Below are 27294 nucleotides of genomic sequence, written 5' to 3'. Positions count from 1 at the left end.
AAAATTTTCATTGATAATGAAACCGAATAAAATGCTTGGACAGAAATCAGTTAATAATAAGAAATTTAATAGTTAGTTCTCTCTGGATTTTAGTTTACAAATCCAATTACATTTTAATTGTGAACGTTGGCAATACGTTAAAAAGTAAACAAAAAAATTGGTTGAAATATTTCTCTATTTTTATCAATTAGTTGAATATTAAAAAAATGAGATTTTAATCTGCAAATAACATAACCAAGTACTGGATTAATCATCATAAAGAAATATGAAATTGAAGATGTACGTACACAATAATTACAAAGCAGTTAGAAGATTAGATGAATTTGTAAACCTAACCAAAAGTGTCTTGAAGGCAAAAAGTAAGTATGTGTAAACGTATAAAGAGAATGTAACGCCAAACAATAATTTAAAAAGACATTTTGAGAATGATGTATGAAATGGTTTAGGTTCATAATTTCTTATGTTTGCGCCAACCACCGGGATTTTCAAGTTTTTCTTTATCAAAACCGCAATATCAATAATCAATAAACGCTAATGTCGATGTCATAAAAAATAACTCAATCGCATCCTTCAATCTAAATCCAAAACAAAAACCAACGATTACCTTTCTGCTCCGTTCCGAATTTATTTAAAAAACTGTTGGCAATCACAAAATACATATTCACACCATGAATCCTCAAAACATTCCTAATCAATTTTTTAATTCTGCTGTTAAAGGTATTGACACTTCGTAATAGAAACACCTGTCATACGGCTCACACTTTACTGCAATCCGAACTGTGTGGATAAAGAACAGGTACTAACTAATCACTGTGCTTTAAAAAAATATCAACTATTAATAAGCATGGCTATGGCAGGAGGCAAATGCACCTCAATTGTTGAACATTAACATGACATTCGACAAAGCAGAGATCTGCAAATGTTTACCATATGTTGCTGATTCCACCTGAAGATGACTCTCAAAGAATTGTAGGATCCTGTTTTCCATAACAGGAATCGGTATATTTCGTTACAATGGGCGACATCTAGGTTTTATAATTCGAATATTAAACTCAGGGAAAACATTGGTTAATGTGATAACTTTTGAATATTATCATTTTATTTTCGTTGTTTATGAACCAAAAATAGTAAATGAATAGAAAGTCAAAACATGCTAAGTGAATCGATTTCAGTAAATTTTTTTAATTTTTTCGAAGTATGAGGGTAAGTTGATACCACTGAAGAGTTAACTATCTCAGAAAGAAAGTGAAGATCATCAATGGAAAACGTACCGGACTCAGTACAAAGATACCATAGTCCTTCAGTTCAACCATAGTTGAGTTATACCATAGTATAAAGATAAAATATTATCTTTATACTATGGTTCAAGAACATCATTTTGCTTCAATGGCTCCCTTGTCCCTCTGAATACATAAAAAACATGAAAAAACTTCAGCATAATTTGAAAATATTATTTTTTTTTGTAGAGAAGTGGAAATATTGTGGTTGATATCGATTTTGTTCACAATAACAATTCAAAATTTAAAGTTACTATGCATTTTATGTGTAGCTTACCATCAAAAGATATATTATTAGCTAAAATTTATCTCTTCATACGGTTGGCAGTAGATAATTAGAATTATTAGCAATTGATGTATTCTAAATTTTCTTCAATAAAATACGTGGCTTCTATTTTTACTTCTTTGTAGGCAAATTTTCAACAAAAATTGTCGGTTGATGACTAATCTAGTTTAATTATTATCATCATTAGCAGAGATAATTCGTAACTTCGTACTCCAAAACTTACATGTTGGAAAAATCAATAACTCAAACCATATACTGATTTCAGAATCTAGAGTAACATCAGAGAAAGCCAACTTTCAGTTATAATTATTATATGATGGTATCTGGAACAATGTAATGATACCATCAGCATTCTGACAATATGCTTGTAATGGAGATAACGTTAGTTTTTCTCGAATCAATTATAGGAGTGCATTTTTTATATCTGATTGTTGAATTTTTCTTCAATTTCTTGTCTTTTCCTCCATTTTTTTGCAGCCATTACATCTACAGGAACTGGACAGCATCCCCTTTTCACACAGTAAGCATTTACTCATAATTCACTTTGTGCTGCCCCTGTATTTTGTTCGTCTGTATATTATAAAAACTGGGCCCAACGAAACCAATGACCTTTTTAAGCTGAATTCCATTGCATACATCCGGTTTTGCAAACATGCAACACCAATCACCCGCAGTTGAACTACAAACTGAACCAATTTTTTTCAATTATCGCAGAATATGAATGAGATCAAGTTTTTCTTAACACATTCATACATGCGTAAAATACTGCTTATCACATGGCAATACAGGATCCAAAAATCTTGGCTACGTTACAAATTAAACACAACTTGGGAAGAAATCAAATTATTGTTGAATCAATATTTGGATAGACCTCGGTATTTAGGCCTTTTAGTCCAAGAAAAAGAATTTTCCAAATGTCCAATTTTTTTCAAGGGCAGAACACAAGTACTACAGGAAAATCCTACAGTGTTTGTGTTCCACAGATTTATTCCACATACACGCAGTTCTCCAAATGAAAGAGTCCTTGAACAGTAAAATTCAAGGTGTACGGAGCAGCCACAGTCCATCGCGTATTTCAGATATGTACCGCTCTTGGTGGAATCAAATGTGTCAAGTCACGTGTTAGGAATCACACGTTGAAAGGTAAGACCTCGTTACTCCTCAGCTCGCACAAGTTTCTCAACTTCTGAGAGTTGTCGTTCGTATGGGGGCGGCAGCTGATTAAAGGAAAAACAGATTTTAAACAGATTTTTTTTTAACTTGAACACCTTCCGTGAAAGTATCTGTTAAAGACAGACAAATCTCCAACCTTTCTTCGATGTTTCAGACTATCAAGGTTGCAAGTGATAATCCTGTCTCCAATCAGGCGGATGGCTCTTTTCTGGATGGAATCCAGCAGCTTCAGGGTATGCTTGGGGGCGGAGCCCCATACAACAATACTCCAAAGAAGGTCAGGTCTGGGCTTTATAAAGCATCTAAATTTGCTGAGGTGTATACAGTTTTCTAATTCGGAACAGTGTTCCAAGCTTTTGAAAAGAAGCCTTCGCTATTCCAGCCACATGATTGTGTCAAGACATATTAGTGTCCATTTTAATCCCCAACAAACTTATCGAAGCAGAGAGCGGAAATGTGTGTCCTGATATTATTATATCCGGTTCAGAAATATTTATCTTTTGTAGAAAGTCGACGCCTGAGTTTTCGTGGCATTGAATTGAACCTGGTTACTTTCACCCCAATTCGAAATCACCTCAAGATCCACATTAGGATATGCAACCTCCCGCTGCCGGTGAAGATGTGACTCCGTAGCCGATATCCTGGAATCCAAATAGAATGACGAGACAAGTATGCTGTCGTCAGCAAAACAATGAGTTCCCGCTGACTTTTGTTAATAGACTTCAAACAGCGTGAATATGCACGTGGCTATTCAAAAACAACCACTTATTCCCAAAGAGAAGCAGAACCAAAATAATATCATTGAAACTATAACGCTAAATACTCTTTCAGCCAGTTTAGAACTTAATATTGGACATATAGTACGAACAGGAAATCTACCCTCCATGCTCGAAGCTGTTACAAGAATTAAATGAAATTACAAATCTCAGCAAAAATTAAAACAAATGTCGTGTGAAAGGAAATTCCTAAAATCAACCAAATTCTCTAAAAAAATTCTGAAGGCAAAGTTTCCAACAGAATTTTTAAAGACCGCGTTTTCAACAGAATTTCCATGACCAAATCTAAACGCGATTACAAGCACTGAACCTGGACCCCAACTTGAATTTCTCAGAATAGATTCTTGTAGATTCCAAGATGTTGCAAAATATAGAAACCCTAAAAATTTTCAACGCAAGTACCGAAAAATCCTGACGAAGTCGACGACGAATTTACTCAGGCTGGAAAAGCCGCTAGTCCAAACCGCCGAACGAGTCGGCGAATGGTAAAGGTATAAGAGGCTGAAAAGACTGTTAGTCAGGACGAATAGTGAGGGTATGGATACCCAAAACGTGCAGAAGAAAAGCAGCGGTACGCAAGTACCCACCGCTCTAAAGCAAGAATCGGCGAAAACACCGCCAAAAGCCCTGAGGTACCCCAAAAGATGGAATGCTATATCAGCGTAACTAGCCCACCGTAAAATAGCATACACAAAAACCAAGCAACAGAGGGATGGTATATACATTCAAACCACTAATGGACAAGAATGTAGAAAAATTATTCGATTCCTTGAATAAAAGAGAGGAGATTTCCACACTTTTGTGAATATTCATGCCTAGAGGGTGTTTATTAAATATACGGCCAAAAATTAAGGGACTATTCTAAGGGTATTTTGTCCTTTGATGATTTTTGATAGGGCGCTTTGATTCGATGGTAATTTTAAAATCATTAACATAGCCGAAATAACAGTATAGCATACTACACTGAACCTACCAAGTAATAAAAAATCTAACAATTCCGTTGGTACCTGTCAACAACATTCCGATTACTACAAACGGCTGCAAACATTCAATGTGAATAGTATGTCTTGTAAGTGGTTATTTGAATGTGTCGAATAGGTTGAAACTGATTGAGTTCGTCTATTTTACGTGCATTTTCTGTGTTTGATATTTGAAGTCTTGTTAGTGAAGTCCTCTATCATGAATGGCTATAGTAACGCAGAGATGACTGACATGAATTTCATTTATGGACTTGCTGGTGGCAATTCATTGGAAGCTAGGCGTTTGTACAGTGAATGATTTCTTAATTGTAATGTGCCTAATAAAAGATCCATCCAAAGTATATATCATAGACTTCACGAAACAGGAGCATTGAAGCGAAGCGAAGGTAGAAGAGAATGTGCTGGTCATGTTAAAAGATCCAGGTACCTCGATTCGAAAAATTGCAAATACTTCAAATGTAATGGGACGATACCAGATAAAGATTTTCTTCCACGTTTTGCATTCTGCCAATGACTTTTGCGCATATTGGTTTAAATCCCTCAACTACTGACACTACTACTAGCGATGAAGCCAGTTTATCAAGAAATACAATAAGGAATTTCCACAATAACCATGTTTGGGCTGAAGAAAATCCACATGAGGGGCTTGAAGATCGCTTTCAACATTAGTTCTCGTTAAACGTTTGGGTGGGAATTGTAGTTGACTTCCTAATTGGGCCAGTATTTCTGCCAGGATGACTTACCGGCGAGGTATACCGCAACTTTTTGGAACAAACGCTAGCTCAGTTTATGGAAGAAATGCAATGTGGTTTTTGCACGATGGTGTACCAGCGCATTTTAAAATATTGTCTTGAGAGTTTTTAACAGTAATATACGGAGATCGCTGGGTTGGTCGAGGTGGACCTCACTTATGGCCTGCTCGATCACCGGAGACATTAGTTATACTACTCTAGTGGAAGATTTGAGAAATCCGATAATTGCTGGGTGTAACGCAAGCAGAAACGATCCTGATGTTTTCGAAAGAGCTCGGGAGTCGATGAGAAGATTGGATTCTTGCATCCGAGCGGGGGGTAGTAATTTTCAACAGTTCTTGTAGATAAAGAAACATTTCATGTAATTTTTGGTAATAAATTGGTATTGTCAAAATTCTTTTCCGCTCCATATCTTCGAAACAAAACGCCCTATCAAAATCATCAAAGGATAAAACATCCTTAGAATAGTCCAAGGAATAATCCTTTGAATTTTTGTCGCATATTTAATGAACACCCTGTATATAGGGGTATATGCATGATTTTGTGGATAGTTTTCATAATTTCATTTGTGACGTGTCTTGATATCATAACAATGATCTAAAAGATGAATAAAGTTATTATTATCAATTTTGTTTTTATTACCAATTTTGATTACAGTAAAATTGGACGAACAATATAACCATATCTGAAAATATGGTAATTTTAGGATTTGTCAGTTAGATGAAGGATTTAATGAAAATTCTGTGATTCCTTACAATAATAGATTTATTTCAATACACTACATTTATATTATTTCATAAATTAATTTCCTGCACAGTCCAGTTACTCGGACCCCTAAAAATAAGAAAAATGTTTACTGTACAAAAAATATATTGATATTTTTGATCTGCATTACCATTCTTTGTAAGTTTTATAAATCGTGTTGAACAATTTTTTTTGTGAATTTGTAGGTTGTTGAATTGCTAACAATGTTTAGTTCATCCGTTTTGAGAAACTGATGGAAAATTATTCAAACTACTTGATAGTCATTCAGAATTGTGGTGAGGTAACTACTTATTCAATTCTTGCCATTACAACTTACCGTAGGATCGCAATCAGCACAATGCCACGAGTACCCTCTTCGTTTTGGTGTTTTCTTGACGGGTGGATCCAGACAGGTAAAATGATAATTCTTCAAACATTCGTCACACCTATCAAACATAAAATGGAATTAATATTCATGGAGAATGTGGGTAAAATTGGGTCTATTACTTGACGGAATCGTTAGTTGACCCATCTTGCTGACAAACGTCACAAGAGTTTGATGAACTGGTACTTTTCTTGGGTGAAAGTTTTTGCTTTTCCACAGGCTTCGAAGCATCTGATATCCTGGGACTTCTACTCTTTCTCACTTCTCGTTTTTCAATTTTGGCGGGAACGGGGACCGAAGCTGCTACGACAGGCTTGGGAGGCAAAGGCGGAGGCACGTTGTCGTCTGCCTCATTGTTCACATAAAAACACTGAGGGTTCGATTCAGAAGCCACTTCTCCTGCTGGAAGAGGAATTGGCTTTATCTGGAAAATAATAATAAATAATTGCATTAAAATACCCGATCAAACACTGTGCTAGCAATGGTACCCTTTATTACCCCAATACTTCAAACTTTTTACAGAGCTTATTTAATTTGTACTGGCTGGAGAAATCTATATTTGCAAAAATATTTTTTTTTTTTTTTGGGGGGAATTGAACATCCATCATCACCTCAACTAAAAATTTCAAAATATATTACTTGGAATTGAACATCCATCATCATCTCAACTAAAAATCTCAAAATATGTTACTTCATCACTTGAATGGTAGGTTACCATTCATGTTATTTCATTTTCTTTCTTTGCAATAATTCACATGATTCGATAGTTTCCACAAATAAATATTTCTTTAAATCATCTGCAAAAGTAAATAATTTATTACAATGAACATAATCATTGTGTCCATCTGTACATAAATAAAACGAAAGTTGTCCAAGATTCGATTCCTGAGGGACTCTGGATGATGATGATATACTTTGGTCATGAAATAAATCATGAAAAATGAGAAATTGAACTTTCTATATTTTTCACCACTTTTACTTGTAACTATCGTTACTGCAGTTTCATCCTGTATGAACATTTTCAAACTAATATAATATTGCAGTAATGATAGTTACAAATAGAAGTGGTAAAAAACATAGAATGTTTCATTTCTCAGTTTTCATGATGATCTCCTACCACGTAGTAACGGCTACATCCATCAATTCTTTGAAATAAATCATAGTTATGAAACTCAAGTGGTACAGTAAAGTACACAATGTCAACTAAAAAACAAAAAAAGCAATTATTGAAATAATTGTATAAAAGCCTATATCTGTTGAAAAATCTTAATAAGAAAACTAAAAGATTAATAGAATGAGTATATCATAATTCTACAAAGTATTCTCCAAGATTGGCTTTCTACTTTTTCATTTTCATACAAAAAAGTGTAGGAAAATCTTCTTTGGAAGATTCCCACATTTTTTTCATATATGGATGGAAAAGTAGAAAGCCAAAACCTTTCTTTTCAAAAAATGAATCTCCCCTAAAAATATACCTACTCCTTTCAATTCAAATGATTCTATATTTTACAGCAATAGTAAATAAATGTGTCTTGAATCAGAGTTGTAGAAAGAGGAGAGTATTCAAAAACACACTTTAATGCGAAATTCCCCCTTGAGGATGCTATTGTAGAGTGAAACACGTGTCGCGGTTTTGTAAACTTTCCAGTAGAAATCTCACGTATTTTTTGAATACGTCATAATAGATTTTCATCAAGTATCAGTAAGTTCTATCATATTTTTGAAAGAAAAGAGGGTTTGATATGGTTGTATTAATCACAAGCATTGTAAAAACCATTTACATTGTTAACTGAGAATGTTAAAAAAGTAATATAGGTTCTCAGCAGTATGGTTTTAGGAAAAATATGTCCACTTTGGATGCTATCAAGTCATTAACTGGTGCCATAAAAACCAGTTTTGAAAGAAACGGAAAATTTTTGGGAATCTTCACAGACCTAAGTGCAGCTTTTGATTGTGTTGATCATGACATACTACTGAGGAAAATGGAGTACTACGGAATAAGATGAGTGGCACTCAAACTAATCAAATCCTATTTGTCCAATCGATTTTAAGTAGTTTCTATTGAAAATCAGAAAAGCACTCCTCGGACAATAAGTAGAGGAGTTCCTCAGGGATCAATATTTGGCCCCCTTCTCTTTATTATTTATATTAACGATTTGCCAAATATGTTCACCTCAAATATCGAGACAATCATGTATGCTGATGACACCACATTTGGCATCAGTATCAATAAAGGGGAATGCCCTGCTACAATCCTTGGGGAAGTTATGGAACAAGCAAAAACCTGGTTCTTGACAAACAAGCTCATACTCAATGAAAAAAAAAACAAACAAAAGTCTCATTTTCGAATCCAGAATATCCTACAATGTAGAAAACGACCTAGACATGCTGCACACTAAATTTCTATGTGTAGATGTAGATGTCAGGCTACTATGTATATATACAATTTGCAATAGACTAAATAGTGCAGTATTTGCTATAAGAAAAGTTGAACAACTTATTAACCAATCCGCTGCAATAACTACTTATTATACACTGTTCGAATCCATTATTAGATATAGCTTGTCTATCTGGAGCTCGGCAGCTCAGTTCCATTCAAATGTTATATTCGTCATTCAGAAGAGGGCTGTAAGATCTATTATAGGAGCTAATTTTGTAGACTCCTGCAAACCAATCTTTAAAACGTTGAAAATAATGACACTTTACTCTCTGATAATTTTTGTAAAGTTACTTCTGAAGATTTTATATTTTACCTTTTGAGCATATGTTAATTTTATCGTATTTTGTGACATGTTCTAAAGCTGTAGCGTTGTTATGAACCAAATAAATTTGAATTTGAATTGAATATAACTACGAAGTTACAATATGAGACAATGAAGAGAAAAAATATAATATAATAAAAAAAAACTATACTGAAAAATTAAAAATTCTCCATGGAAAACTGAGATGCAGTTTCAACAATATATTCTAGGGAATCAAAATTGATATCACACAAATTTGAAATTGAATTTAAATTATTGCAAATGCTGACCAGTCGGTTGTAAAAAGTTTTTATACTTCTAATTAATATAAAGCTTTGAACTCTCAATGCTTCATTTACTTTCGATCTGATGTGGTTGGAAAAAGACAACTTTTGATCAAAATATACACAAAGATCTTTGATTGAGTTACTATGTGACAGTGAAATGGTATCTACTCGATAATTGTACTCGATGACTGACATTTTCCTACTCTACATTTGGATGATTTAAATTATTCATGCTGAAGTAAGTAAGATTTGATTAAGGGTATTGTTGAAAATTCTACTTATTGATAGTGATTGGGAATTCAACCATGCAACAAATTATCTTCTGGTTGCTATGTCATTAGGGTCATAACTGACAAAGTAGGCATTGCAACTGAGATTTTTTTTTTGTGGTGAAGGCAATAATAGTTTGATAAAAATGGTACAGGTTGGACAAAAAAGAGCTATTACTGTAACTTACAAATTCAAAAACTGGGATTCATGAAGATAATATTTCAAATATCAATAGGTCTTTGCAGATGTCTTTTATTCATTTTAGAAAGCTCGGGATTGATATAAAAGTACTGAATTCAATATGACATATTGTGGTCATCTTACATTATACTCGATCTCCCCAATATTTGAAAACAGGAATTGCTAATGGTGCCCAGTTCCAAAAATGAAAATTTTCAGGAAGTGAAAAAACATTCATTGGCAAGAGTACTCAGATTATTCAGCAAGAAAATATCTAAAAGTAAAAACATGACAACTAAATCTTTCAGCAATTACAGTATTCATTTGAATTCTGCGTTAATTGAATCCAATTCAACTGTAGTCTGTGTTGAATCAAGGTAATTGAGAATTATAGATATTAGTGGTAAAGTTTAACTGTATTCATCCATTCTACACGTGTATGCGTTATGCATATCTGTCAATATTGGGCTCATATCATTTGATGTAATGAAATACATGCATCCTACAGTTCCAAAGTAGAAACTGTATTTGGTTTTAACCTTCTGTAACTATCTTATTTATATTTATTTCTTTTATTTATACAGTACAATTGACTTCGTCAATAAGAATTGTATTCTTGAGACAATAAAACAAATTCTGATTATGGTTTTGCAGTGATTTATAACATTATGAACTGAGCAATGTACATAATTATAGATTTCAATTTTGAGAAACGTAGCAAGAATTGAGATATGATATTGTGAATATCAGTCTTGAGAATAAAACAAACTTGTGATATTTTTATAATTTTGAAAAAGTATAATGTTCAATTGGACTGAAATGCATCGAAGCAATCTCTTACCAAAAAGGAGTGTATCCTATCAGGGCCAAAAATGAACTTATTCTTCAGTTTACATGTAGAAATCGAGATTTCTTTTTCATTGTTGTGACGTACATTTGTTTTTTTATGGCATCTGTTTCAAATTTGAATAAAAGTTTATGATAGACGTAAACATCTTATATTTCGAAAAAAAAACCCACCTTGATAGTAATCCTAGGATGAGGAAGACACTCGTCCGTGTCCAGACTCTTCTTCTTTCTCTTCCTCTTGTGCTCTCTTCCCAGATCAGGGGAGTATCTGTTTCGGTGTTTCTCCCTGCGCCGTTTCTTTCCTGATTTGTGTCCTCCTTCGTACCCGTTATCCATGACGATCTGAACGCCATTAGTCTCTGCTAGCTCGGATATCAGATTCGAGAACGAATCTACTTTGGAAGGTTCGACCTTGGAAGGCGGCGATTTGGGTTCTGGGGTCGGACTCAAAGGCTTTATTTTCAGTTTGGGAGGAGAAGGGACTTCGTAATCAAACTTGTTTTCCCTTATTGGTAACAAATCAGGAGTGAGTATAGATATACTGTTTAGTAAAGTAAATGAAAACTGCTCAACAATGAAGTATTTTTCCTCACCTGTTGCTGTAGATGCTGCGGCTCCTCCTGGGTGCCTTTACCTCTTCCACTTCTGACTCGGAGGTCTTGTCACACTCGGAGCACTGCCAGCCATACAGTTTGGACTTCTTAGGCAGGCGGCTCAAAGGCGGGTTCAGGCAGTTCATATGGTAGAAGAGGTGACATGTGTCACACTTGGCCAGCAAGTGCTGATCACGGCGCTGCCTGCAAATGCCGCATTCATTCAGCATCAGAGGATCTATATTGAAAAAAGTATATTAGATAATAACAATAATATAATATTATAATAGATAATGTGCCCAAATAGTTATAATTGCAGTTTATTGAACAAAATTACAATTTTGGTCAAGTGGCTATTGACCAAAGTCCTTCCGCTCGTGTTGAAAAATTGCTTCAAAGTTACATAGACTTACCAACAATTCTCAAGAGAAAATACATATATGAATGAGGAAATATAATACAAATATGAATGAGGAAATATAAAACATATTTGAATTGAAGGGGTTATATTTTTAGGAGTGATAAGATTCCTCTTGGCTGGGATTAAATCAAATAGGTGAATGAATGTCATTACGATGTCATCGATGACATAAGCAGATCAAGCTTATTCCGTGACATTAAAAAATCGTAATTCATGAATGAATTGGTGTGTATTTTCTATAATGTTATCCAATTTGGTACTGAAGAGCCTTGGGGCAAGTGTTTCAAGGCGAAACATCGGTGTATACCAGTGAGGGTGACAGTGATCCATGTAAGTGCAATTTATTACCATTCATTCAAAGTAGAACTCATGTGAATGATATCTGATTTTTATTCCACAATGAATGTTTGAAATTCAAACTGAGTAGAGAAAAGTATCTTCTGTATAATTCAGTGTTCATATAGAAGTATTTGTTTCGAACGAACTTTTTTTCTTTTGTGTAATTCAATGTTTATATGAAAGTAGCTGTTTTGGGAGGACTTTCTTTCAGTTTGTGTCTGAAAGTTACTTCTTTGCATGATCTACACATCCATGTATAGAGTTACATATTTTCAAATTGATTACTTCCTTCCTTTCTTTGGAAGATTCCCTCATCCCTTTTTTTGTATCAAGATGGAGTAGTAGAAAGCCAAAAACTTTCTTTCATATAACATATTTTTTCATGAAGTTGTGTTAGCTTTTCCAAAAGTGTTTTCACTGGGGGGTGATGCCTGATTCTTGCTTCGGGATTTCTCGTCACCACATACTTTCTAATAATTTCCACATTATCATCTCATTCTGCAATTTTCCGAGTAAGTAATCGAACTCTATCCTCTATCAGCATATCTATGAATTGGTACAGTGTGGGGCTTGATGAGTTGTGTATGGGGTTATTTGGATGTCTTAACCTTGTTATTTTCCTAATACAGGTAGTTTTTGATACTTAAAAAAGTTTAGGGCTCTTTGTTTGATCTCCAGAAACAGTGAGTGTGCATGCATATTCAATAAGTGGATGACAAATCAGCTTGTATATTTGGCTGGCAGTTGTTATGCTTGCAACTGCTCCCGCAAATGCATATTCAAGATGTGATGATAGACATCTGTTGAAGAAATTGCAGAGTTCTGATGTTTAAATAAGATGAACTGAAATTTAGAACCACTTGTCCAAAGTTAAGTCATGAGTAATTAGGACGGTGGCACCTGCATACTTAAAGATATTTGCCGTATAACTTCTCATGCTGGTAATAATAAATATCAGAGCTGTATCTATTCTATGACAGTGGTAAAAGCGGTGAACCGTGTGGATCTGACTGCTCAGAATTATTTCAACTCCGTAACCTGTCAATGAATAAGTTTTTGATTGTATGAATAAGATTTGTGCATTTTAACCAATTTTATACATAAAATATCCAAGAATAAACCAAGTGATTGATACACATATGACGACAGTCAACTTCATCGTTGAATCAAATCGATTCCATTATTTATTCAATCACTTATTGATGCAACGAGAAATGGTATAAGATTAATTATAAAGTTTGAATACATCTATAATGTATAGACTGTATTTTATCAAAAATAAATTACAATATAAAAACAACACAAATGAAAATTATCCAGTTACATGGTAAAAACAGTTAGCATTTGAATATATATATCAATCAATCAATATATGCTTTATTATCGGAAGATAAGTATCTTATTGACAAAGTCTTGTTAAAAAATCAAATGAATGTCATAAAATATAAAAAATACAATACATGACATAAAATATAAAAAATACAAACAAAGCAATTTCACAAATAAAACATACATGACATAAAATATAAAAAATTCAGACATAGCAATTTCACAAATGAAACATTAAGAAGACTGATGAGTTTAGGTAAACATTATAGGTTATCATAGTAGAATTCATGGATCGAATAATTAGCTTTTTTGATTAAAAGATCTTTAACTGTACTTCGGAACTTTTTGATATCTGTGCTATTTTTTAGAATGGTAGGAAGGTGATTATATACTTTAATACTTTCATAAATCAGAGAATGCTGAGTCAAGGTGAATTTTGGAATAGGTAAGTAAAGCATAAGGTTCTGTCTGGAGTTGTGACAATTTGTTCCGGGAGTGTACATGCTAGTTTTATTTTTATGAATTGAGCATACTGTTTCCATTATGTATATTGTGTGACAGTTAATATTTTGTGGCTGATGAATAAAGGCTTGCAGTGATCTCTCTGCTTAGACTTTGTGAGGTGCCTCAAAGACCTCTTCTGTAGCTTAAATATCATATTCTGTAACTGTAAACTACAATGGCCCCAGAAAGCTATTCCATAGCGAATAAGAGATTTGATCAGTGCAAAATAAGCCATTCTAGCTGTAGTGTACCCTAGTTCATTTGATATCACTCTAATAGCATAAAATCCACTAGATACTTTTTTACTCAGATGGGATACACGTTCTTAAATCTATTTATTGTCTATGTGAATGCCTAGGAATTTAGTGTGCTGTTTGTTTTCTATGTGAAGTGGTTATCCAAATCTAAATCGTCTAGTATACATTTGAAAGTAACTAGTTTTTGTTTTGTTTAGGTCAAAGCACAAGGAGTTTGCGTTACACCAGGCTTGAATTTTTTGAATATCTATTTTTATCGTATTTGATAGCTGATTAATTTCTTCATTACTCCATATAACAGTGGTATCGTCAGCAAATACAGTAAATTGTCCTGCGAGGTTAATGGTTATTAGGTCATTTAAGTATATTACAAATATCACTGGTCCTAAAACAGACCTCTGAGGTACTCCATGTTTTATGTCGCTGAGATCAGACTGTCCACTTGATGTTTTCACCACCTGTCGACGTCCTGTCAAATATGAACCAAACTAGTTCAAATTTGTTTCTCTTATTCCATAATGGCTGAGCTTCCGCAGCAATGTCTTATGATCAACGCAATTGAAAGCTTTTGAAAAATCACAAAACACTGCTGCAACAGCCTTGCTATCATTTATGCTGGAGTACGCATTTTCTAGAAAGGAAAAAATGGCATCTGTGGTATTTTTAGAACTTTGAAAACCGAAGTGAAGGCTAGATAGCACATTGTTCATCGATAAGAAGGACATTGGTATTTTTTTCACTAATCTTTCAATAATTTTTGAAAGGGTCGATAATAAAGAAATGGGCCCGAAATTTGAGGGGTCTTCCAAATCTCCGCCCTCAATATATAATGATGAGTTGAATAAATGTAATAATTCATGATAATTTGCACATCTCTGTAATTGAGTAATGCAGCTATGATAAGCATAGCGATGTGATGAAAATCACCATCTGAAAAAATTACAATCGTTATGAAAAACTTTATATGGGTGTAAAAAGGATAAATATCTAGTTCACCCCGATAAGTTACTGAGTAAATTCAATAAATTTCTCAGTCATGTAATCCCGAAAACAAGAGACTAGATTATTAACAATTTTTAAATATAAATATCATTATTAGATAGACACAGACTACTACTACAAGTATAATCAAAAGTACTGGCAGTATAGTTTTATTGATATTAGAAATATTGAAGCACAGTTTTAAAAGAAATATAAATATCATCACACCAGTGGAGTAAAACAAATAAATTTATTATTTGGGCAAATTGAAGTAAAACATTAATGTATTTATTGTGAATTTTGGTGTAACCCATATGACTTAATTTTAACATTTCTACATTGTACCATAAACAGACTACATAATTTAACAATTGATTTCAATATTTTATATAAATCAATTTTTCAATCAAATAAAAATTCTCATTTAGAATTTTTTTCATCAACACTTTCTCTTTTCCAAATACAACAGCGAAAACGAACAGAACAAACCTCATGTTGAATTCCCTTACCTTTATTGGCATGACTGCTCAGCACCCTGTCCCCTCGACCGGAAGGAATGTTCTTCAACGGAAAACCAACTCCCATCTTCAACGCCGCCGCAGTGGGCACCATCATAGGCTGAGGAGCCCTGCTTGCCGCTGCTGGTTTGCCGAGATCATCAATATTAGGCAAATTCTTTGTCGGACTCGCACTCAAAATAGCCGAATGGTATTTGTGGATGTTTTGCTTCAGATCATTATTTTTGGCAGTCACTTCAGTGCTCTTCTTGAGAACCTAATAAAATTGCCGATCAATGGCACTGAAGTGATAACTGGGTTCAACAATAATATTTTCTTGTCTTATATCAATAAAAAAATTGTGTGGTTTTGTGCATATTTTTTTGTTTGATTATATTAGATATGACACATGTCTACACAGAATTTTCTGGTACAAAGGAAATTTTGTCACCATAATTAATTATTGATCAATTTGCAACTGAGTTACCAGTGTTTGAAAATCGCTTGAAAAATAATGGTAAGCTTTCAAGAGTAATTAACAAAGCTGGTTTAGATGAAATAATTAGAAGCACTTGTTTTGCTAACATGTAAAATGTAAATTAAAATATAAAGAAATATATGTTTAAAATCCTCTGAAAAACTTAGAAAAAATGTTTCTCTTAGCATCTAGACTGATTTTCAAAAATGTACACTTAAATAATAAATAAAACCATCATCTGTTTCCTTCCTTTACTTCTTATACTCATTTCATGAGTATTTTTGGAATTTCTTGTTAAGTAATTATGAAAATATTAATTTTTTATGATTTGAATGTTATGTTTTTGTTATTTTTGAGTATTTTAAAGGCTATTGCATTTCTCAAAAAACATTAATTCATGAAAATTTAGAATATTTAGTGCTTTGTAAATGTTGTAATTTGGGGTCAGTCGAGAAATTTAAAAAACTGTTTTGTTCTGAATTCTATTAAGTATATTTTCATTTCTTTCAGTACATTAGTTATTGCTGGTCATCCTCATCCCATATTTTTAGATATGTAGATAGGATCGCTATACTGGAGGCGTATGTAGGTAGGATCGCCATACTGGAGGCGTAGTGATTTATATTCAAAAAGAGTTTGAATTTTCAGTTTATAAAACGTTTGTTCTAGAAGGTAATTATTGGTGTAAGGTGGTTAAAATTAATTTAGTATCTAGTATTTGGTTGGTTGGAAATATGTACCACTCTCCTTCAAGTTCTGATGCTAAATTTTTGGAAGATTTTGATGATTTATGTGATACTTTGGTGACATCTAATAAGAAATTTATTTTAGTAGGTGATTTCAACTTAAATTATCTTGATAATACTTTTTATGTCAGAAAAATTAAAAAACTACTTGAAATATATGGATTAAAGCAAACTATCACTGATCCCACCCGTATTACATTACAATCCAAAACTCTAATAGACTATGTAATATCAAATGAAAATAATTATGTGTCAAATGTACATTTATATCCGAGTATAACAGATCATTTACTGATATCAGTAAATTTTTCGTCAGTTAAAACAAATAGCAATTATATAACAAAACAATACAGAAATTTTAGTGACCGTAATCTTGATCTTATTAAAAATAGTCTTATATCATGTAATTGGTCATTGGATTCTAGATATTGAGGTGATATACCATGAAATAATGGAAAAATGTTCTCTCATAGTCGAAAATGTTGCTCCTCTTTGAATTTGTCAGTATAAGACACATCTCCCATGGTTTAGTTATGAAGTTCTAATCAAAATCAAAGAGACAATACATATATTTCCTTTGTAAAAGCTAACGAAATTGAAAAAGATTATTTATGGGAAAAATTCAAAAAGCTTAGAAATGAAGTAGTTAATCTATTAAAAAAAAAATAAACAGAACTACTACCATGAGAAAGTAGATAATTATAAAAATAACTCAAAAATGATGTGGAAAACACTGAAACAGTTGGTCAATAACAAAGAACAAGAAATGCCCAGACATATAAAATTTGAAAAAAAATGGTTATCACATAATAAAAAATGAAACTGAAATTGCCCAAGAGTTCAATGAATATTTTGTTAATAGTGTTAATCTAATAACGGATAGCATTGAAACCCAAGAGTTATGGTCAAACCTAGATCACAACCTATACAGACCATTTAAAAAATTTAGAGCAATCACTTTAAAGGAGTTGAGAGAAATTATTAATTCTTTGGATAATAAACACAGTATTCATGAAATACTAAGTTGTAAAATACTTAAACAAATATTTGAAACGGCTGGTCATGCTATACTTAATTTTATTAATACTTCTTTACGAACGGGAAAAATTCCACAGGGACTTAAAACCAGTACTATTATTCCAATCCAAAAAATCAGTAATACTATAAAAGCTGATGAATTCAGACCTATTAATACACTACCAGCCTTAGAAAAAATTTTAGAAATTACTGTTTATAACCAATTGTTGGAATTTATTAATGACAATCAAATCTTATTCGAAAGACAGTCAGGGTTTCGAAAAAACCATTCCTGTGAGTCAGCACTCCAGTTGTCATTAAGTAAATTTAATAATGAACTAGAGCACAACAAATATGTTGTTTCTGTGTTTCTCGATTTGAAAAGGGCTTTTGAGACAATTGATAGAAATATTCTTCTTGCTAAGCTCAAGAGATATGGTGTAGGCGGTCAGACCTTCAATTGGTTTTATGATTATTTGTCTAATAGAAAGCAGAGGGTAAGAATTAACAATACATTTTCAAATGAAATCACAAATGACAAGGGTGTTCCTCAAGGTAGTGTTTTAGGTCCACTGCTTTTCATAATATATCTTAATAATATTAACTTATTTGTGGACTGTGAATTCATAAATCTGTTTGCAGATGATACATTATTAGCATGTAGTGATACAGACTTGGATAGAGCTATTCACAAAATTAATTCCATCTTAGTCAGTGTTAAAAGATATCTTGATATCAATAAATTGAAATTAAATGTAACTAAAACCAAAGCCATGATAATTACTAATAAATTTAAATACAACAAAATTGGGATAAATAATTTAGACATAAATATTGATAACAAGAAAATTGAGATCGTCACAAATATAAAATACTTAGGAGTCCAACTCGACAATACACTTTCTTTTGATAGCCATTTCGACTATGTTCATAAAAAAATTTCAAAAAAACTATACTTTTTTTCAAGAATTGCTAGTAATTTATCAACAGCCACTAAAATAACAGTTTATAAAGCAATTATTCTGCCTCATTTTGACTATTGTGCATCAATCATATACTCTATGAACTTAAATAAAATTAATCAACTGCAGAAATTGCAAAATAGAGGCATGAGAATTATTCTGAGATGTAATAGATACACACCAATAAATTCAATGTTATCCACCCTTCAGTGGCTGCCCGTATTACAAAGGTTACTGTACTTCGCAATGATATTTATTTATAAGATAATAAATATTGTCTCCTTCTTATTTCATGAATATGGTCAACTACAATTATGAAATCCATGAACACTTTACTCGCAATAACTGCAATCTACATATTGTCAGAACAAATTTTAAAAGTAGTATGAATTCAGTATTTTTTAAAGGCTTCATTAAATTTAATGACCTACCAACTGACGTAAAAGACTGTTTATCAATAAATGTCTTCAAAAGACATTTGTTAAAATATATAAAAGAAACATAACTTACATTTGGATAAAGTTGTAAATCTATGTTTTATATGTTAGTTTTGATTGTGAAATATTTGAATTGTTTCGGTATAAATCTTCTAATGTTACCTATATAACTAGCATTACTAAGTAGAAATAATGAATATTATTTGTAAAATAATAGCACGGAGCGATAGAACTATTTATTGTTACTTGTAATAGTTTTAAAATTACTGAATAGCATATATTAGTTACTTTTTCTGTTCTATCTTTTCCTATTTTTTTTTATTGTATATTAGGGAAACCTATTTCTGAAATAAAGAAAGATTATTATTATTATTATTAAAGACTTATCGGCAAGCACATTGAATATTCTATGTTGTTCATTAATTAGAACACATTTAGAGTATGCATCCATTGTGTGGTGTCCCTCTTACTTAGTGTACAACAAGTCACTGGAAAAGGTCCAAAATAAATGTTTGCGTAGTGCTGTCTATAAAATGGGCATTCAAATGGATCGGCGACATAACTACATCGATATTCTTTCTACACTACATCATTGGAAAACAGGCGGATTCAGGCTGACCTAATATTTCTATTTAAATTATTGTCAGACCAAATCGATTGCTCAGAACTTCTCTCTTTGGTTTGCCTGAGAGTCAAGCAAAGAGTAACAAAGGATGGCAGAGCTGTTTTCGTTGAGAACTAACATTCTACCAATTATGGATTTGATAATCCAATGTTAAGAATGTTAAGGGAAGCTAATGCATCAGAACTTGATTTTTTTTTAATTACTCCTTGGAGGTCTTCAAAAAGTTTGCAGTCAATTATGTATTTAGTCTATGGATTGTCTATTCTATGTCTATGTATACTTATGATGCACTGTTTGGAACGTTTGGTGTAGTAATGAATATTACTAGAGTTTTTTCCCAACACCAAATCGTTATTTTTAACACCTCGACACGTGTTTCGATCACCAAGTCATCATCTTCAAAGAGGAAGATTAAAACTTAAGATTAACGATTTGGTGTTGGGAAAAAATTCCAGTAATATTTATGTCTATGTATGTTTGTTAGTTTTTAGTTATAATTCTTTTATTCAACATTTAGTTTTCAGGTTGCTTTTTATTTTATATATTTCAATATTCGTACCAATTTTGTAAGTGTTTTTGAATTGAAGTATATTTATATACATGTATATTTTACAACGTTGTAACTTCGGGTTTTTCCGTGTATTCCGAATAAATAAATGAATAAATGCAATAAGTAGATAAATCAAATTCGACTGGATATGTGCATAATATAGGAGTTTGTATAATATTATGTATAGAAATGCCTATGGTAAGTTTGCTATAAGTAAAACAAGAGTTTAGGAGTGGTATAAGCGTTTCCAAGATGTCTGTGAAGACGCTGAAGATGCCAGCTGCCCCAGCACATCAACAAAAGATTAAAAATTGCAAAAATTGAAAGAAATGATTATGAATGATAAATGGTGCTCTGAGATTTTCACCATAGAGTGTAATTTGAATATGTTATAAATTTTAATCAAGTATCAAGCAATTCCATTACATATCACTGAATCACAATCAGAGAAATCACTGACGATTTGCGTGAAGCAATCCGAAAAAAACGTCTGAATTTGTGAAAAAACAATTCATAGCTTTTACACTATAATAATGCACCTGCTCACACTTCATTACTTGTTCTTTTATTTTTGGCCAAGAACAATACTGTATGTAACAATGCCTCAGTCTGCATATTCGCCAGACTTGGCTCTGTGTGACTCTTTCCTATTTCCAAAAATGAAGAGATCCTATACAATCATAAATGACATTAAAAGTGTATCTTTGAGAGAGCTAAATGCCATGCACAAGTACATAATATCTAATGGGGACTATTTTGAAGGCAGCATGCCTAGATAGTTATACATGATTGTTCTTGTTCCTTTCTTATCTAATTTGAAGTAATAAAATGTATGAATACATAATTACTATTCTCAGTGAATATGATGTGAAAAAAATATAGTATTTCATTTGTTGAAAATTATTTTCTGAAGCTTGAGAACATTGCCATCTCAACCGCACATCTGTAAATTATTCGCTTACTTACAGTAAATGTCTTTTACTAGTCACAAACAAAGCAGCCATTTACAATCTTTTTTCTTTAAACATTCTTATTCATTTATCTGCTCACTACTGTATATTTATAAATACTATGAATATATGTGTATACACTGTATATTATAAATAATAATTGGAAAGACTTACTTCGTCGTATTTAACCCTCAAAAGTTGCTGGTCCGCAAGCAACACCTTGTTCTCTTCCATGTACCTCTCCAAGCTTGTCTTCATCTCCTTCAGTCTGTCATTGCGGTCCAGATAGTACGCTATGAACTCGACGGTGAAAGCGGGCGGGATGTGCCACTTCTTCCTCACATCTATTAGAGCTGCTGCCTGACTCTCCTGCATTTCCAGAGCGATTGTGTTGATTCCCATCAGTTCCGCTTTGCGTAGCAGTTTGCGACAAGCAGAAGCACTTGTCGTTAGCAGCCTCGGCATCTTCTGTGTCGGCACTACAACAAGTTTTGTAGAGATATAACTCATGTCTTGAAATATTTTTCTTTTGGTCAATTATATTTGTTTGCTGTTCATGAATTTCAATTTGAAATTTGTAAGCCACATCTTTTTGAGGTTACTTTCAAATGATTTTTTTACTTTTGTCAATGAAACCTTGTAAGGAAAAAATAAGTTGAATAAAAAAAAATTCAAGTAAATGTGCGAACCTAATAAAAAAAATCTCAAAAAATATTGTTAGTTAACTGAAAATCCACTACTCATAAACAAGTGAATAATATATTATATTAAACTCACCCCAAGGAGGCAGCTTGATAGCCTTATAACTGAGATAGTGCACTTTCTGCTTGTCCATCTTTCTCCGTATCCTCACTTGCTCTGGACTATCACTGTGCCCCTCTTGTTCGAACTGGTACTTCCTGTAGTGCGTTCGCAACTGCAGAGCTTGGTAGTTCCTTTTCCGTTTCTTCACTAAGGTCTTGTCAGAGTGCATTTTACAGTGAGCGTAGAAAGGATCAGCTTGATCTACCTCTTCGGAATGTGCTTCTGAGAGAAAACCCTCTTTTTGTGCACTGAAAAAATGCAGAATCGCCATTCAATAAATTAAGGCAGCCCCATGAATAAAAGCATTACAAAAGTTGAGTAACTTTCGATGACGTCACTTACCCTATGAAAAAACTAAACCAACTATGAAAAATGAGAAATAAAACTGTCTATGTTCCATTACTACTTTTTATTTGTAACTAATGTTACTGCAGTTTCATCCCATAAGGACATTTTCAAACAATTACAATGAGTTTATTGTAATTGTTTGAAAATTACCTTATAGAATGAAACTGCAGTAACACTAGTTACAAATAAAACATGGTAAAAACACAGGAAATTTTATTTCTCATTTTTCATGATGATCTCTAGCACGTAGTAACGGCTACATCCATCAATTTATTATATGAACTATTACTAAACAAATATGCTTCAATAAATTCTATGTATCTGACCACTGATACAATTCTATATTATAATAATAATGATAACGATTTAATGTCCCAAAAATATACATGATTATAGTAGGAAACTATACTGAAAAACCATAACACAAGTGAGTACGAACAATGTAAACAAAAAGATAAATCAGAACTGAAACTAACAAGTGTGTATATTACAATTCTGGATTTCTTTTTCTATTACAGCCCTAACTTGAATGACGCTCAGATAAGACTATAGGGTAGTTCACCATCTAATATAATAGTAATAATAATAATATATTTATTGATTTCTATAGAACATCCTAATATACATATATTATTTTAAAAATATATAAATAAATGACATATAAATAACAAAAATGATGATAAGATAGAAGAAAAAAAAAGAAACACATTTTTCAATGATTCCAGAATGGTTTCAACATAAGGATATACATAACAAATATATTACCAAATAGAAAAAAAAATCAGGGAAGAGATCTTATATAGTTCATGAGTTTTTTTTTGAATTGGAAAACATTTATTGAATCTTTCAACGAAAGTGGGAGTTTGTTACACTCATTCAAACCTTTATAAAATAAAGACTTCATCGTACTAGTCAAATTAATTATAGGAAGGTGGAATTTTCGGGAGCTACTCCCTCTTATTAAGTGATTATGGATCTGAGATTTATGAAAGTATTACCCAAAATATTACTAGAATTACATAAATAGAATTGAATGAAAAAAGTATCTAAAGATATTTTAAAATTTATTCATGAAGCACTGAATGAGACAATTTCAATGAACATAGTGGTATTGTCATTAGTTGGTGTATTTGGAGGGTTTGTAAATATACTTGTTACCTATGTGGAAGGTGGGAAATCAGTTTTTGTGAATAACATACCACAAAAAATTAATAAAATACACAATTTTAGCGTTTTTACAATTGTTGATGAAGACAAAATGAACAATTTGAAGTTGACCGAATGGTTTTTGAGAATTTTTTTCTGGCATACAAAGTCATTAAAAATAAACAATGGGAAAACCAGTTCATGTCTGAGTGATCTAGAGAAATATAGAGTTCAATGTCTTTTACAAACATCAGCAACTCTTTTAGCATATTAAAGGCTATGATGGATGGTAGAATGTCAGTTGCTGAAAGATATTTATTTACAGGAAGGTATATCTTCAAAAAATGAGATTACAAGGAAGCTGGTAGGCATACCTCCTGGATCTGGTATTATCTTACAGAAACCAGATACATAAGATAATGAAATACAAATCAACTTCCTACTTGCACGGAATTTAAGTATTACTGGATCCTTTCAAAAATATAGATGAGATAATTAGAGTTAAATATTCAACCTTTGGCCTGCCTGTACATAATGGAAGTTGCTGTTATGTTAATAAAATCAAAAGCAAACAGCACAGACATGTAAATATACTCGAATTTTCAAACTACATATAACCACTTTCATCTATCCAACCCAAAATAACCTCCAAATAACGTCAAATGATCCACTTTCAATTAGAAAAGAATCAACATATAATAGATTACCTGTACATATTAGGAATCTCATCACAATTTCAAGCATCACGATAAAATTTCTTTCTAGACATTCATTTTATGACCCTTCTGAATATTCAACAAAATTTTAATATGTATTATATTTTAATTATGTGATGTAAGTATATTTTCATTATCTGTAACTTGACTTTTAGATTTACTCTGTGGCTTGTGACAATTTCTGTACCGGAAAGGGTCTTTGAATGAATAATTTGAATGTCATATTTCATGATTTCACTAAAAACAGTTATGAATATGTTAACCAGAAACTGTTTTTTATCTTTTGCAAGCGTGGAGCATAATCTATACAATTATGAAACTGGTATTTGAGCAAAAGAACAATATTGTTTATCTTGGTGAAAGATAAACTTTTTAATAAATTGATGGATGTAGCCGTTACTACGTGGTAGATCATAATTAAAAGAGAAATGAAAATTTCTATGTTTTTTACCACATGAAGGAACATAGAAATTTTCATTTCTTTTTTCATTATACACTTTATAATATGTCGAAACATTTGAAATAGAAGAACAATGATCGGTAACATTCGATTATGGAGAAAGACGTCCCTTTATGAGTTTATGAAAAGTGAATGGTCAATTTTTCAATAGTTTTCACTTTTGAGTGGCCATTTCTTCAAAACTAGAGGGGAGCGACAAGTGTTTGCCTTAGAATTGTGATCAACAGAAAAAATTTATAAGCAAAATTGAAAATAATTTGAAAAATACCTTCGAGTCCAAAAACCAAATATTACTGATATTTCCATATAAATATAAATCATAATGAAATTTTGAAAAATTCACGACTGTAAGCAATTGTCAGTATTATTGTCAAAAGATGTTTACAATGCTTCATTCATCTGATTGAACTGCATTTAAAAAAATATTACTAAAACATTTAAAAAACCTGAATTATCGATTTTATTATTAACAAGATATATTTTATATTAGTACGAAATGTTAGAATAATGTTTGCTCATAAACAAGTGATTGGGAAAACTAGAAATGAAATTCTATTTATATTTACCAAGTGACATGGAAGTAAGTTCTGCACATTCCAGCATCGCAACCTATACAAACCCCTGTCCTGGCGAAGCGCTCGTCATCACATAGAGAACAAGTTTTAGCACCCCACCTACTGTATGGCATTTCAAATAGGGTTACGCTGGTTAATTTGTCTACTTCGCCGAAAGCAACTCCGGGTACATAAAGAGCACATACCAGATGAACCCATTTCCCCACGTCTGTCTCTTTGAAGATGCCCCCAGAGTTGGGGCAGAGCTCACAAACTGGTTCTTTGATACCTTTAACATAGAGATAAAAGTAGATAAAATGGACATGAAGCAATCATCAAGAATTCAACTAAACAAGCACTTACCAGCTTTGCAAGACTCACAAAACCAAGGTGTAGTTGGTGAAAGAGAATCTGTGCTAGCAATACTTGTAGATTCCGAAATGCCATAACAAGCTTCGTGTACTGTAATTCCACATCCATCACATTCGACAATTTCATTAACCCCGTCACTCTGATCCCCTAAGCAACCGCAGCAAATGAGTATTTGTGCATCCTTGTCATCAAACTGTAAAAATAAATAGAAGCAAGAAATTTTAAAAAATTATAATTATTTGAATACTAGGCTCACTTCTCTCAAAGAAAAAATGTATTGGAGTTACGTAGTTACGCAGACCAGAAATCTGAAGTCAAAACTTAGCGTCATAATTTAATTTTAGAAATACAGCCGTCCAAAGTTGAAACCATAAAAAAATCATCTTAATAGGTACTCTGACATAAAATGAATCCAAAGACTTTCCCCACACCACAACAAAAACACTCTTTCGCGTGTTTCGCTAATCAAGTTAGTGTCATCAGTAAACATGACAGTGATAATAGAATGTCATTTTACTAAAAGTGAGTCCATATCATTAAAAGTGAGTTCCTTAAATAGTCCATTTTTCAGCATTTGAATGTACTTATTTCCAAGAGGAGACAAGAGCACATTTTGAATTAAAATTCATGATTAGCAGACACACTACGCAAGTTCATTAAATATTTTTTTGAGAAAGTATTCAAGTTTTGTGTATTATTTCTAAATAATTACCTTTATTTTGGATTGAACTGATGCTTGCCGAATAATATCAGAAAAAGAACCGATTCCATTTGTGTCAGGGAGACTCAGATTTCTCAACTCATCCAAATCGGATCCATCTGTTATATTTTCCTCATCACTACTGGCATCATCTAAAACAAAGTTACATCTATGACAAAACGATTCAAAGGGTTTGGAATAGCAAGAAATAGTCTCAAAAACTTCATCACCATTATCTCCTGCCTTACTGTCTAAGGAGTCATCGTCGTCATCGCTAACTTCTGGGTGATCTTCAATTCTAAAATCACTATCGTCGGAGCTCTCCTCGTCAAAATCTAGAACGCACGCTTGTTCCACTGGTTTCACCCTTCGCTTCTTTGGATCTCTCTCAACTGTTTCACATAAAATAATACGTTTTTAATAGAACTTTCTCAGGAATAGTTGGTCATAAAGTTGTATAAAGCATAAGAAAATTCAGTCATTTACTTACTGGAACTCATTTTTGACTGGTATCAAGTGTAATGCGATCCAAAAAATATGGTTCCAAATGTTTTAATTGAAAGTTATGACATGTTGATTAATAACCTAACTTCACCGGTCGTTGAGCTTTCCAAATGTTTTTCTCTTTGACCTTACTTGCTATTGATGCCAGCTCATTAGTAAGAAATCAACTTCAGGTTAATCAATAGTTTCTATTGAATATACTTCTGTTAATAAACAATATTCAAATTTCTATGTAAATTAAAACTTCCGTGATCTGTGACTAGAAATAAAAATGCTCAAAAGTTAACTTGTCTCTGCATCTGTC

The 27294-nt window shown here is 32.5% G+C and overlaps 2 protein-coding genes and 1 long non-coding RNA gene across 7 annotated transcripts in view; 1 reads left to right on the top strand and 2 right to left on the bottom strand.

The window, feature by feature from the left end:
- Nucleotides 1–848, bottom strand: part of LOC111505218 (uncharacterized) — a 110621-nt gene extending 109773 nt beyond the window's left edge. For 3 of the 5 annotated variants that reach the window (XM_074177961.1, XM_074177963.1, XM_074177965.1), the window contains exon 1: nucleotides 605–848. The gene's annotated coding sequence lies outside the window, so the exon portion shown is untranslated. The remainder of the gene's footprint in view (nucleotides 1–604) is intronic. The other 2 variants (XM_074177960.1, XM_074177966.1) reach the window with 1 other exon arrangement.
- On the top strand, nucleotides 134–15898 carry LOC141483376 (uncharacterized). The gene is made up of 2 exons (XR_012466055.1): nucleotides 134–359; nucleotides 15594–15898. It is a non-coding gene; the product is annotated as an uncharacterized lncRNA (long non-coding RNA).
- Nucleotides 5992–27294, bottom strand: LOC111501867 (PHD finger protein 14). Its single transcript, XM_023155783.2, has 13 exons — nucleotides 26977–27294; nucleotides 26717–26878; nucleotides 26499–26638; nucleotides 25778–25979; nucleotides 25427–25703; nucleotides 22164–22438; nucleotides 21561–21865; nucleotides 15634–15898; nucleotides 11294–11531; nucleotides 10872–11205; nucleotides 6496–6797; nucleotides 6326–6434; nucleotides 5992–6078 (listed from the first exon to the last, which is right to left on the bottom strand). Exons 1-13 carry the CDS (start codon nucleotides 26984–26986, stop codon nucleotides 6067–6069), a joined length of 2631 nt encoding a protein of 876 aa, XP_023011551.1. The 5' UTR covers nucleotides 26987–27294; the 3' UTR covers nucleotides 5992–6066.

This window comes from Leptinotarsa decemlineata, unplaced genomic scaffold (assembly GCF_025532065.1).
Source record: "Leptinotarsa decemlineata unplaced genomic scaffold, Ldec_3_MD MMD2_tig00003335_RagTag_RagTag, whole genome shotgun sequence".
Taxonomy (NCBI): Eukaryota; Metazoa; Arthropoda; class Insecta; order Coleoptera; family Chrysomelidae; genus Leptinotarsa; species Leptinotarsa decemlineata.
This window is presented reverse-complemented; position numbering and strand designations above follow the sequence as displayed.